This window comes from Ursus maritimus, unplaced genomic scaffold, assembly GCF_017311325.1.
Source record: "Ursus maritimus isolate PB19 unplaced genomic scaffold, ASM1731132v1 scaffold_3, whole genome shotgun sequence".
Classification (NCBI taxonomy): Eukaryota; Metazoa; Chordata; class Mammalia; order Carnivora; family Ursidae; genus Ursus; species Ursus maritimus.
Window position 1 is genome coordinate 44,829,253 of NW_024425563.1, and position 14,229 is coordinate 44,843,481.

Here is a 14,229-nt window from a genome sequence, read left to right on the forward strand (position 1 = left end):
CCATTAATGTATCTTGGACTCTGAATAAATCTTTTACCAATATTTGATTCTATAACATCATGCATTGTCATTTGGAAAATATTAGTTAACTGAGTTATGCAGATCCTCTAGAAACTGACCCACTTATTACACCATTTCAAAAAAAATAAATTTGTTAGTATCACTACCCATCCCATCAGAAAAGTCCGTAAGTGCTGTGAAGCTGCCAAGTTCATGCAGCAGATAAGGTTTCCAAAACTCTAAAATTAACCGAAAACCTGGTTTTATTATTGGCTACAAATACTATCAGTTGTTTTCTTGAAATGACAGGCACACTTCACTCATTTTTCAGGAAATGAATGCCCAGTATCCAAAACTGAATTTTGCAAATAATGTTCAATGAAAATAAGCAGACAGTTCAGCTTGCAACTCAAACAATCGTACAAGTGTTTTTCCCGAGACAATCATCATATTTCCATATGCTTTATGTGTATTTCCCATTTTGTCACACTGAACACTAAAAAGCTGTACGAACAAAGGTCTGGATTTAATAAAATTAATAATTAATAACTAATAATTTTTGCTGCTCCATCAAAGACACTCTAAAGCAAAACTTTTTTTTTTTTTTTTTTTTTTTTTACCTTTTAGGATATGACAATATAACTTGGTGTCTTATTTGTTTAGTTCAAGGGCAGACAGTTTTATCCATCACTACTTTTATATCTTCCATGCAAATAACACAGTAAAAAAAGGAAATAACATCTCAACTTTACTATGAAAATGGCTTTGACTTTGAGGACCTCCAAGGGTGTGAAGAACAGAGAACCACTGCCCTACGGTAATTGTTCCCAAACAAGACACCCCAAGACAGAGGTTTTTCCAACACACGGTAAAAGGAAAAAAAAAAAAGGCAATGTATTAGGTCTTTTTTTCAAACCTATACCTATTAAATATAAAAAAAGCTGAACAAAAGTTAAATTTTTTTTCAAATTAAAAATAAAATAATAAAAGCTAAACATGAAAGACTGCTCTTAAAAAAAAAAATTGGGGCACCCGGCTGACTCAGCTGGTAGAGCATGAAACTCTTGATCTCAGGGTTGTACGTTCAAGCCCCACCTAGGGTGAAGAGATTACTTAAAAATAAAACCTTGGGGCACCTGGTGGCTCACTCTATTAAGTATCTGCCTTCGGCTCAGATCATGATCCCAGGTCCTGGGAATCTTGCTCAGCAGGGAGCCTACTTCTCCCTCTCTGCTTGCAGCTTCCCCCTGCTTGTGCTCTGTCAAATGGGTGAATAAAATCTTTAAAATACATAAATTAAGGGGCGCCTGGGTGGCACAGCGGTTAAGCGTCTGCCTTCAGCTCAGGGCGTGACCCCGGCGTTATGGGATCGAGCCCCACATCAGGCTCCTCCGCTATGAGCCTGCTTCTTCCTCCCCCTGCTTGTGTTCCCTCTCTCGCTGGCTGTCTCTATCTCTGTCGAATACATAAATTTAAAAAAATCTTTAAAAAAAAAATACATAAATTAAATAAATAAATAAAATCTTTTAAAAAGACTGCTCTTTCTTTTGAATTATAACCTGCTTTTTTTGTATTAAAATGTCCTTTTATAAAATAAAAGGGGAAAGTAGATGGTAGTCTGAGGGTTATACTAGTTTTTTATTACTCTTATTTGGCAAAATGATGGCTGGCCACACTATGCTAATTCCCAACTTTTTAAAAAAATAACATTTTATTTTATTTTTTAAAAGATTTATTTTATTTTAGAGCGAGAGTGAGAGCACAAGCAGGGGAGGGGCAGAGGCACAGGAAGAGAATCTCAAGCAGACTCCCCAGTGAGCATGGAGCCTGACACAGGGCTTGATCCCATGAATGACCCGAGCAGAAACCAAGTCAGATGCTTAACGGACTGAGCCACCCAGATGCCCCAATTCCCAACTTTTAAAAAAAAACTCAATTGCCCTGGGGTGCAAGTGACGGTTGTGAGTTCGAGCCCTAAGTTGGGAGAGGAGATTACTTAAAAATAAATAAATAAATACCTCAAGTGCCCCAGGATGCCCGTGATCAAACAATGAATGTGTTTTCCAGATGCTCTGAAGCCCTCCTGCAAGTTCCATAACTAGTTCTCCAGAAAATAACTAAGAATATGCCACGGGAGGGGCGCTTGGGTGGCTCAGTCGTTCGGCTCAGGTCATGATCCCAGTGTTCTGGGATCAAGCCCCACATCGGGCTCCTTGCTTAGCGGGAAGGCTGCTTCTCCCTCTCCCACTCCCCCTGCTTGTGTTCCCTCTCTCACACTGTCTCACTCTCCGTCAAATAAATAAAATCTTTAAAAAAAAAAATGCCACAGGAAAATACATTTCAGTTGATCAACAAGACCAACCTTTAAAGGCAACAGCATCCACGTAGTCAAGCAGATTAGCAAATTTATATAAACCACATGCCACTTACAAGACCAGTTAAGTGCCTTAAAAATCCCACTCCAAGAATGTCCTCAATTGCACAAACTTTGCAATGGAAATATGTCAAACGGAGGGATGCGACAATGTGTCTCATTTCCTCATAAGCAAAAAAAGAAAAAAAAAAAGAGCTTTAACTAAATGATCTTTAAATTCCCTTCCAGCTGGCACCGGAATCTGTGTGATTCAAGGTTCCCGGTAGCTAACTGATACATGTGTGGTCCTGGAGAAACAGAAAAAGAACTCGAACTAACAAAGACCTTCAGAAAAAAATCTTAAAAGTACCAAAAACAAAACAGAACAAAAACCCAAGCCAACATAAACAATACACTAAATAGTAATCACATCAGAAGGCTGTTCCAAGATCAAAGTTTACTTCAGTTAACTAGTTCCACAGTCTTACTACACACGGGTAATTTGCACTGCAGTTTCAGGCTAACGTGGCAGAGGGAGGGGTTTGGGTGTGTGTTTTTCCAAATTAGATGTATTCTCCCTCCTCAAGTAAAGGATATGGGGAAAAAATTGAGAGTTACAGAAAAGACAAAGGAACAACACCTAATTTTATCTGGGTAGGGTGGGTGGAGGGAGACAGAGAGTAAGCATACACAACATTCTGATACCAATAATAAATAAGAAAAAATGAAGCCTATAGTGAAATTTCGAAACGAAACAGTACTGAATCAGGCTCAAACTGGAGAGAAGTAGACATTACAAAGTGGCAGAATTTGCTTAATTTTTGGCAACTCTGCCCCCAATGAATTATTTCCGAGGCAGGGTTCCACCCTCCGTAGCTAAGGCAAGTTATTGCATCAGGCACCGGTGCGGAAGAAACCCGTTTGGTGTTTACTACTAGGTCACAGACACCCGGGTCCTATTCCAAGCTTTTGGCTTTGCCTGACTGGATCTGAGAATCCACTTGAGCTAATCTTTTTCCCTGCCCTCTCTAAATTCTAATATTCATGCAGCGCCCTAGGAAAAGGAGGCCTGTATTAAATCACCAAGCCCTCCAGCCCAAGAAACTTCCCTCCATACCCCAAAATCAAATTTCAAAATGTTCCACACAGAGGGTGGCTGACTTCACCCAGTAACTCAGCAACGTTTACAGTTTCCTAGGTTTACGATCTGAAAGCTCACTCACTCCAAACAGTCTTCTGGGAACCCAGAGAAGATGACAGGAGCGAGAGAAGGATGAAGAGCGAAGGACAATGAACTCACACCATGATCAGAAAAAGAAGTTCAACACCTCCTCACATCCACGTTTCAACTTTTTATTTTCTCAGCCGATCATCTGGCTAACTAAGCACTGAATGAAGGAAGGTGTCAAGGAGGAAACACTATCCAAAGCATCCTGAAGATTAAAAAAGAGTCCAGTCGTAAGAAGACAGAACCGACAGTTTCGCCTCTGACCGGGGAAGAATTAGGAACCTCGCCACCCAAGTGGCACAAAGAACACCGCAGAGACTGGAAAACTGAAGTTGAGGAGATTGAGCTAGGCCAGAAGTAACCAAAGGTCACAGATTCCAGCCATCGCAGACAGGAGAGGCGCAGACACTAACAAGGACTGGGAAAGGACAGCAGATCGCGAGGGGAGGGACGCAGGATGTCGGAGGGGATCCGAGGGAGTCACCCAAGGAGAGGCTAGGACGCGGGTCCACGGCAAGGAAGGTGGCCGACGCACGCGGGGACTGGAGTCCAAAGTGGGGGAGGCGAGGAAGATACCAGGAAACCAAGGGCTTCCAGCGGATGAAGGAGAGGGGTAACCGGCGCGGTGGACGGATGCCCGGGGAGGAGAGAGGATGACGGAGAGCAGACCAGGAGAGGAGAGCCCGCGGCCCAGGGGAGGCGCAGAATGCCCGTACCTGCTGGCGCACCGCAAGCCTCAGAGGGGCTAGCACCTCCTCGGCCCCGGCGCCGTCCATGCTGCTCCGGGAGGCGGCGGCGGGGGATGAGGTCGGGGCGCGGGCGCGCGCGCTGAGAGGTCGGCAGGGCTGGAACGGAGGCCGGGCAGGGAGCCGGGAGGGCAGCGACAGCAGCAGCGCGGTGCGGGCGGCTCTAAGCAGCGCCGAGCGCAGAGAGGGCATGAGCCGGCGGGCCTGGGCGGTGCGGAGCGGGCGGCGGCGGAAGCGGCGCGCGCCGCGGGGCCGGCAGCATGATGAAATCGCCGCGTAAACGCCGCGGCGCGTGCGCAGCCGCACATTCCCCACCCCGCGACGCGGCGACCGGCAGATTCGACACAGAACCCGCAGTCCTTCAGAGACTCGAGAGGGTTCGCTCCACCTTGGGCGCCTGGGAGGGCTGCGGGATCTCAGGTAACAACCCGCCAACAGACCTGCACAAAGATGAGCCAGGCCACCCCAAGAGGGTGGACGTTCCGGGACGCAGCCCGGTCCGAGACCTGCAGACTGAGACGCACAAGGACCTTCAAAGCATAGGCTTTGGGCACTGACACTCGGGCTCACCCACGGAAATACACACTTCTGTTTGTGTTCGTGCACCCCTGGGGCCTTAAAGGCTCATATCACCTCCACTCAGGGACGTAGACTCAATGTAGCTCAAGTTCTCGTGCTCCTCGTATGATGAAACGAAAGAGCTTAATGAGTTGCCCATCATAACACACCCATGCCTTACCGCGTCAAGAAAACAGCTGGGGAAAAGCGGAGGAGAGGTGAGGGGCTTTATGGAGAAGGTCAGTTCTGAGCAACCTTTGTAGGGCGAGCAGGATTTGAACCAGTAGAAATGAGGAAAGGCAAGAGGCAAAGAGGGGAGGAAAGACTAGGGAACAAGATAATGCAGGGGAATGGAGCTGAAAATCTAGGTGCCCGTGAGTCCCTCCTCATGGCCTTGCCTCAGCAGACCAGCCCTCTTGTGCTTGGGCCCCCGCTGACTACCTTCCAGAGATGGGCTTCCTTCCTCCCTGCTGCCCCAAAGGTGGGTGAGCAGGCAAAGCTGGATTCCCTTTCCAGCGATAGAATAGAAAAATAAAGTGTTGGTTATAGAATAGCATCGCCCACACCCTCCAGAATGTCTAAAATGAAAGTGTTGGAAAATGCCAAGTGAGGCTCTGGGACTGTCCCACACTGCTGAGAGCAGTGTCAGCTTGTACGCTGCTTTAAAGAACTGTTTGATGGCATCTCTTAGAGCCAACCATACACACCGTCCCTGTGACCACCGCAGGAGCTTAGGAGAGTAGACAGGCTCACCAGAATGAAGTTGCCTTTCCCAGTATTATCGAAGTCTGTATTCTCTTCCTGTCCCAATTTGTGGTTCTGGAGAAGTACTGACAGTTGAGCATAAAAGCAGGGCAGGTGCAGAAAAACCTTCTGCAGTATTAAACCATTCGGGTTTTAAAAACTTTTATTTCAAGATTTGACATTAACCGCAATTTTATTTGGCTTCATTTTATTTATTCTTTTTCATTTTTTCGTTTTATGTTATGTTAGTCACCATACAGTACATCATTAGTTTTTGATGTAGTGTTCCATCGATTCATTGTTGGCTTCATTTTAATAGGTAATTCTGAGTTTAATATTTTTAAAGATGAAAAACAATTTTAATCTTTACATATACTTTTATTTACATTGTTATTAAAACATTCAAATTCTGTATATTTTGAATATAATTCTATGTGTATTTTTAATTCTTTAGATCAATAATGTCTCATCGATTTTCACATGAGGACAGTCCCAGCTCTTGTCTCCAAATCCATTTTCCCCCCTCCAGTTCATCCTCCCTACTGTTGCCTCAGTGATTATTTTTAAAGGCAAAGCTGTGCATCTTGCTTCTCTGCTCAGGACACTTCAATAGGTCCACACGGCCCTTAGCAGAATTTCCTAAGTGGTTTCCCGTGGGAAGCTACATCTACAAGACAATAATAATAGATTATATTCATTGAGGGCGTACTATGTGCAAGTTAACATTCGAATTTATCTCCTGTAAATTTATTCACAATCCAATGAGTAGACTCCATAATAATTCCCATTTTATAGGTTCAAGATTCAGAGTGCTAAGATATAAATAACTTGGCCATGGTCACACAACTACAGTAGAGGACCAGAATGTGAGCTGGAGGCAGAGGCTGTTTTAACGTATAACTTAATGAAGCTCAGTTTGTCTTTTTTTTTTTTTCTTTTGCTCATTTGCTTTGTTTCTTAAATTCCAAATATGAGTGAGATCATGTGGTGTTTGTCTTTCCCTGACTGACTTATTTTGTCAGCTCATTATGTTCTTTAGCTCCATCCATGTTGTTGCAAATGTCAAGATTTCATTCTTTTTTAGAGCTGAATAATATTCCATTGTATATATATTCTCCTCATTTTCTTTATCCATTCATCTATCAGTGGATACTTGGGCTGCTTCCATAATTTGGCTATTGTAAATAATGCTGCAGTAAACCTAGGGGTGGAGCGCCTGGGTGGCTCAGTAGGTTAAGCATCTGCCGTTGACTCAGATCATGATCCCAGGGTCCTGGGATCGAGTCCCACATTAGGCTCCCTGCTCAGCGGGGAGTCAACTTCTTGCTCTCCCTTTGCCCCTCCCCCCTGCTTCTGCTCACATTCTCTCTCACTCTCTCAAATAAATAAATAAATCTTTAAAAAAAATAAACATAGGGGTGCATGTATCCCTTTGTATTAGTGTTTTTGTATTTTTGGGGTAAATACCCTATAGCATGATTACTGAATCATAGGGTAGTTCTATTTTTAATGTTTTGAGGAACCTCCATACTGTTTTCCACAATGGCTACAGCAGTTTACATTCCCACCAACAGTACAAGAGGGTTCCTTTTTCTCCACATCCTTACCAACACTTGTTTCTTGTGTTTTTTATTTTAGCCACTCTGACAGGTGTGATAGCTCATTGTGGTTTTGATTTGCATTTCCCTGATGATGAGTGATGTTGAGCATCTTTCCATGTGTCTGTGGGCCAGCTGTATGTCTTCTTTGGAGAAATGTCTATTCATGTCTTCTGCTCATTTTCTTAATTGGATTATTTGTTTTCTGGGTATTGAGTTGAATCAGTTCTTTATATATTTTGGATACTAACCCTTTATCAGATATGTCATTTGTGAATATCTTCTCCCATTCAGTAGTTGCCTTTTAGTTTTATTGATTGTTTCCTTCCCTGTGCAGAAACTTTTTATTTTGATGTAGTCCCAGTAGTTTATTTTTGTATTTATTTTCTTTGTCTCGGGAGACATACCTAGAAAAATGTTGCTACAGACAATTTCAGAGAGATTACTACCTGTGCTCTTATAGGATTTTTATGGTTTTAAGTCTCACATTCAGGTCTTTAATACATTTTGAGTTTATTTTTGTGCACGGTGAAAGAAAGTGGTCTAATTTCATTCTTTTGCATCTACCTGTCCAGTTTTCCCAACACCATTTGTTGAAGAGACTGTCTTTTTTCCCTTTGGATATTCATTCCTCCTCTGCCACAGATTAATTGACCATATCATTTTGGCTTTATTTCTGCATTTTCTGTTCTACTCCATTGATCTATGTGTCTATTTTTATGCCAATACCATACTGTTTTGATTACTGCCACTTTGTAATATAACTTGAAGTCTGGAATTGTGATGCCTCCAGCTTTGTTTTTCTTTTTCAAGATTGTTTTGGCTATTGGGGGTCTTTTGTGGTTCCATACAATTTTAGGATTGCTTATTCTTTCTGTGAAAAATGTTGTTGATATTTTAATAGAGATTGCATTAAATGTGTATATTGCTCTGGGTAGTATGGACATTTTAACAATATTTGTTCTTCCAACCCATGAGCATGGAATACCATCCCATTTCTTTGCATTGTCTTGAATTTCTTTCATCAGTGCTTTATAGTTTTCACTTCTGGGGTGTTTTGTTTTGTTTTGTTTAGGTCGTTCACCTCTTCGGTTAAGTTTATTCCATATTGTGTTGGTTTTGGTGCAATTGTAATTGAGATTGTTTTTTTCTTTTTTTCTTTTTTTTAAGATTTTACTTATTTATTTGAGAGTGAGAGAGTGCAAGTAGAGGGGGAAGGGTGGAGGGAGAAGCAGGCTCCCCGCTGAGCAGGGATCCCCATGATGCGATGATGAGATCGATGATGAGATCCCGGAGCTCAATCCCAGGACCCTAGGTTCATGACCTGACCCAAAGGCAAATGCTTAACCAACTGAGCCACCCAGGTGCCCCTGATGTTTCCCACTGTTTTCTCAAGTCCAGTGAGTATCTTTATGATCATTATTTTAAAATCTCTATCAGGCATATTACTTATATCCATTTTACTTTGGTCTCTTGCTGTGGTTTGACCCTTTTCTTTCATGTGGGAGATATTTCTCTGTCTCCTCATTTTGTCTGACTTTTTGTGTTTATGTTAGGAAAGTCAGCTACTTTTCTTGCTCTTAACAATAACAGCCTTATGAGGAAGAGGTCCTGTAGTGCCCTGCAGTGTAGTGTCCCCTGTTCCTCAGGGCTGGCACTTCAGGGAGTATCTACTGTGTGTGTTGCTTGCACTCTGCTCTTGAGTCTTGGCCTATTTTTCCTTCAGTCCAGTTGTTAGCAGAGGCTCTCTTTGCCTCTTGTGGGCAATATTTGGTCCCCAGCGGGAGTGGGGTGCATTTTAACAAGGTGTGGGGTAGCCTGCTTGTGAAACAAGGCATACCCCCACCGCCACTGGAACTGAGGTCCTCCAAAATGCACAAGTCCTGGAGATGGGGTGTTGGCAGGATTTGCACAGGTCTTCTGTGGGAGGGTCCCTCAGTGCCAGGACTGAAGTGAGCATGACTGGAAAGAGTGGATCTGTGAAGCATGGGGGGCGGGGCTTGGTGCAAAGTAGAGAGTTTTGTTGAAGTGCTGCTTCCTGCAGGTGGCCATTGTTCACGCTGAGGGGCAAGGGAGGGAAATAATGCCTGCCAGCTCTTTTGTTCCTAGAGGGGTCTCCTTGCAGTGAACCCTGTCTCTCTGGGCCGCCTCTGAGATAAGCAAATCACTCTCCCTCTCGTCTGTCCCTGGCATTTGTCAAGCTGCTGGATCTATGCTGTATCTGCATAGACTGTTTGTCATGCTGTCTCTTTAAGGATAAGGATTCCACTTCCTAACCGCCTCCAGGCTCTCCCAGAGCTGAGCATGCAGATTTTTAATGTTCTAGGCTTTAAATCCTGTTGGTTCTAAGAAGTGTGAAACTGGCCCCTTCTGCTTTCAAAGGCAAATGTTGTGGGGATTCATCCTCCCTTGTTTATGGGCTCTCTGGTGGTATAGTCTGTTTTCTGCCCTTCTCCGTGACACTGGCTTCCTCCCCACTACAGATGGCTGTGGTCCATTTTGCTCCCAGACTGCGTCTTCACCCTTCCCACCTTCTTTGATGTGGCCTCTTCTCAACCTTTAGTTGTGGAGTTTGTTCTGCCAGTCTTCAGATTGTTTTGGGGGTTATTTAAGCTGCTGTGAGTGTTACCTGGTTGTAGGCGTGGGACAGGACAAGTTTAAGGTCCTCCTACTTCACCATCTTCCCCAACACCAATTGTTAGAAGGAAGAAAGCTCACAATATTTATTTCATCATTGATGAGGTATGGTGCCTTTGTTGAAAATAAATGGACTATGTAAGTGTGAGGCTCTTTCTGTGATCCCTATTCTGTTCCAGTGATCCATCTATCAACCTTTATGCCAATATCACTTTCTTGATTACTATTGCTTTAGAGTAAGTCTTAAAGTCAGATAACATACATTTTCCACCTTTCCTTCTTTTGCAAAATTGTTTTTGACTATTCCAGGTCCCTCCCATTTCTGTATAAATTTTAGAATTGACTTGTCAGTTAAAAAAATACTTGCTGGGGTTGTGAATCCATAGGTCAATTTTGGAAGAATTGACAGCTTAACAATATAGGCTTTGGATGTATTTGTTAAATTTATTTTTAGGTATTTTACTTGTTAACTCTGAGTGTTATTTTGTTTTCCAATGGCTCGTTACTAATATATAGAAATACAATTGATTTTGTGTAGTGATCTTTCATTTACTAATTTTAGTAGTTGGGTTTTTTTTATAGACTCCTTGGGATTTTCTACATTAATACATCATTTGTCATATATTCATTTGTCATTTGCATATAGAATCAGTTTTCCTTTCCAATCTTTATGCTTTTTTTTTTTTTTTTAACTCGCCTAGCTGTATAGTCTAGGTCATCTCGTACAATACTGAATAGAAGTGGTGGGGATGAACATCTTGCCTTGTTTCTGATCTTAGAGGCAAAGTGTTCAATGTTTCTTTAGGTAAGTATCATGTTAGTTGCAGAATTTTTAGCAGATGCCTTTATCATATTAATGAAGTTCCTGCCTATTCCTGGTTTGCTTAAGATTTTGTCATGGATGGGTACTGGTTTCTATAAAATGCTCTTTATGCATCTACTGAGATGACTATAGGGTGTTTCTCCTTGATTCTCTTAATATACTCAACTACATTGTTGAATTTTTCAAATGTTGTATCAACCTTCCATTGCTAGGATAAATCCCATTTGGTTTTATCCTTCTTACATTTTGTTGGATTTGATCTGCTCATATGTTGATAAGGATGTTTATCATGAGCAATATTAGCCTATAATTTTTTTTTCTTGTAATATTTTTGTGAAGTCTTTCTGTCAAGGTTATGTTGGCTTTATGAAATGATTTGGGAAGAGTCTCCTCTGTTTCCTGAAATACCCGTCTTTGTAAGATAGGTATTATTTCTTCCATAACCGTTTGGTAGAGTTCACCAGTGAATTTATGAATAGGTCCTTTCATAGAAATGAAGCTATCCATGTCTTCTATTTCCTCTTTTGTCTTTTTTGATAAGTTTTGTTTTTTAAGAAATCTGGCTGTTTCATATAAGTTGTCGGATTTATTGGCATAATATTGCTCATAACATTCCAGTATTATTCTTTAAATACAAGTAAGGTCTGGAATAAAATCCCCTGTTTCATTCCTGATACCAGTAATTAATTTTTTTTCTCTCTTCCTCTCTTTTTTTCTTGATCGGTCTTGCTAAATGTTTACCAACTTACCAATTTTTCAAACATCTAACTTTTGGCTTTGTTAATGTTCTCCATTGTTTTGTCCATGTTCTGTTCCACTGATTTCTACTTTATAATTTTTTCCTTTTACTTAATTTGGGTTTGAATTGCTCTTCTTTTTCTACCTTCTCAAGGTAGAAACTTAGATAATCTATTGTAAGCCTTTTTTCTTTTCTAAAACAAACATTTAAAGTTATTTATTTGCCTCTAAGTTCTGCTTTAGTTGAATCCCAAAATTTGGGGTACATCATGTTTTCATTTTCATGTAATTTAACATGCTTTCTAATTCCCTGTATGATTTCTTCTTTGATCCATTAGTTATCAGGAAGAGTGTTGTTTAGGAGGCACCTGGCTCAGTCGGTTAAGCATCTTCCTTTAGCTCAGGTCGTGTTCCCAGAGTCCTGGGATGGAGCCCCACATCAGGCTCCCTGCTCAGTGGGGAGTCTGCTTCTCCCTCTCCCTCCATACCTCCCCCTCCCCCTGCTCATGCTCTGTCTCACTCACTCTCTCAAATAAATAAAATATTTACAAAAAAAAGAAAAATGTTAATTTCCAAATATATGAAACCTGTAAACATATACTGTTATTTTTATTGTTGCTTTCTAGCTTAATTCCCATGCAGTCGGAGAAAAGCATCTGAAATTTATCAACTTCAGTAAATTTTGTGACCCAGCATATGGCAGTACCTTGGTGAATGTTCCATGTGTACTTAAAAAGAATATGCATTATGCAGTTGTTGTGCATAGTGTTTTATAAGGGTCAGTTAGACAAGGTGGTTGATAGTGTTTTTCAGATCTTCTTTGTCATTACTACTTTTTTGTCTAGTTCTATCAATAACTGAGAGAGGATGTTAAAATCTCTGATAATGAATTTGTCTATTTCTACCTTTCATTCTGTCATGTTTGCTTCATGTATTTTGACTTTATTAGGCATATACACATTTATAATTGTTGCATGCTTTTGCTGAATGATACTTTTGTTATTGTGAATGTTCATCTACATCTCTAAATATATCTCTTATCTTTAAATCTACTTAGACTCATAGTAATATAGCCATTCAAGCTTTTTTATGGTCAGTGCCAAGGGCTAATGGGGTACCGATCCTCCTGCCATAAGCCATGTGAGTGGACCACGTAGGATCATGCCTTCTAGCCCCAATCTAGCCTTCAGATGACTGCAGCCCCAGTCAATGTCTTGCATCTTACAGAAGGCCCTGATCCAGAACCACCTAGCTGGAGATAATGTTTGTGGCTTTTTAAGCTGCCAGGTTCAGGGGTAATTTGTTACACAACAATGGATAAGTAATACAGGGTTCTTCCCCGAACTGGTTGTACAGTCCCTTTTCTTGAGAGGTGAGTGACCAGACTGCTGGCCTTCAAGGCACCTCTTGAGGCTTTGACAGTGAGAATAATAACCCCCCTGAATCTCCCTACTACAGAAAAACCAGGCACCTGTCATATTCAATAAACATTTACCCTTTTACCTAAGAAGCAGAAAACTCCATGGCTTGATTTTCTGGGTCTTTTCCCCTTAGGTGCAGGCAGCTACAGTGGAGGCTAAAGCAGAGAGGTGCCCTGAAGAAGATTCTAAATACAGGGTGAGTGAAACTGGCCTGTGACCCATGTGGTTTGACTTCCATAATTCTCAGGCACTGACTCTCCTTTCTGGCCCCTGAGCCATTAACCCCAAAGTTTTGCCTCAACTTCCAGCATCCCTTAGCAAAGATTTGTTTTAGCTTCTGTTCTGCAACAACAAGGAGGTAAGGTCCCTTGAAACCTTAGTGATTCGGTCAGTGGTTAAGGCAGGGTAATTTACTGTAAGATCAATTTCTGTTTTGATTTCACTGGTGTGGAAACATTGGGAAAAAAGACAATGGCTTATCCTCCCTTCCTTCCTTGATCCCCAGGGCATAGGTAAGGGAAGATTTAATCTTCTAAAACTGTTAAATTAGGAGTCAGGGGAAGATAGCCACTTAGGGACTTGTACAGTGAGAAGCAGAAGTGGCTAGAGTAGCAAGATTTTCTCTGAGACGAGGAACAGAGGTCTGTGGACCCAGAAGAAATGGAGACCAGCAGCTGTTCCCAAATACCATCTGGTCACAGTGCCAGAGTCTCAGTGAGAGGTGGTTACTGTGGTGCCCCTTGGGGGGCTGGATCCAAGTGCTGGGACTCCTCATCTTTGAAAGAATTCCTTTGCTGCAACTTGGCACAAAAGTGACTACACTGTTGGCCTCCAAGGTACCTCCTAGGATTTGGACAGAGAATGTCACAGTGTCCTCCCTGAAACTTCTGTAATGCTTAAGAGCCCTGGCTCCTGTCACATAGTTATTCAATAAACATTTACCAAGCACCTACTATGTGCCAAGCATTTTTCTAGGCACTGGGAGGACAGCAATGAACAAAACTGACAAACATCCTGTTTACAAGGAGCTTAGGTTTTTGGGACCAAGCGGGCAATATTAAAATAAGATGCTTAGGGGAGTCTGGGTGGCTCAGTCAGTTAAGCGTCCAGCTCTTGGTTTCAGCTCAGGTCATGATCTCAGGGTTGTGAGGTCATGCTTCATGGTGGGCCTGGAGTCTTCTCGAGATCCTCTGCCTGTCCCTCTTCATCTGCCGCTGCCCTCACTCGTACTGTCTCTCTCTTTCCCTCTAAAATAAAATAAAATAAATAAAATCTTTATAAATATAAGCTGGTTAATAAATAGTTTCAGGTAGTGATAAGGACTCTAATAATATATAATATAATATAATATAATATAATATAATATAATATAATATAATATAA

The 14,229-nt window shown here is 41.8% G+C and overlaps 1 protein-coding gene and 1 long non-coding RNA gene across 2 annotated transcripts in view; one reads left to right on the forward strand and one right to left on the reverse strand.

Annotated features, from left to right (window-relative positions):
• GARS1 (glycyl-tRNA synthetase 1) overlaps positions 1-4,553 on the reverse strand; it is a 43,985-nt gene extending 39,432 nt beyond the window's left edge. The window contains exon 1 of the mRNA XM_008686554.2: positions 4,298-4,553. Within this exon, the coding sequence (XP_008684776.2) occupies positions 4,298-4,519 (222 nt within the window). The 5' untranslated portion in view covers positions 4,520-4,553. The remainder of the gene's footprint in view (positions 1-4,297) is intronic.
• A 57-nt stretch (positions 4,554-4,610) lies between these two features.
• Positions 4,611-14,229, forward strand: part of LOC103658940 — a 23,420-nt gene continuing 13,801 nt past the window's right edge. Inside the window, exons 1-2 of the long non-coding RNA XR_567349.2 lie at positions 4,611-4,747; positions 12,980-13,042. This is a non-coding gene — a long non-coding RNA (uncharacterized LOC103658940). The remainder of the gene's footprint in view (positions 4,748-12,979; positions 13,043-14,229) is intronic.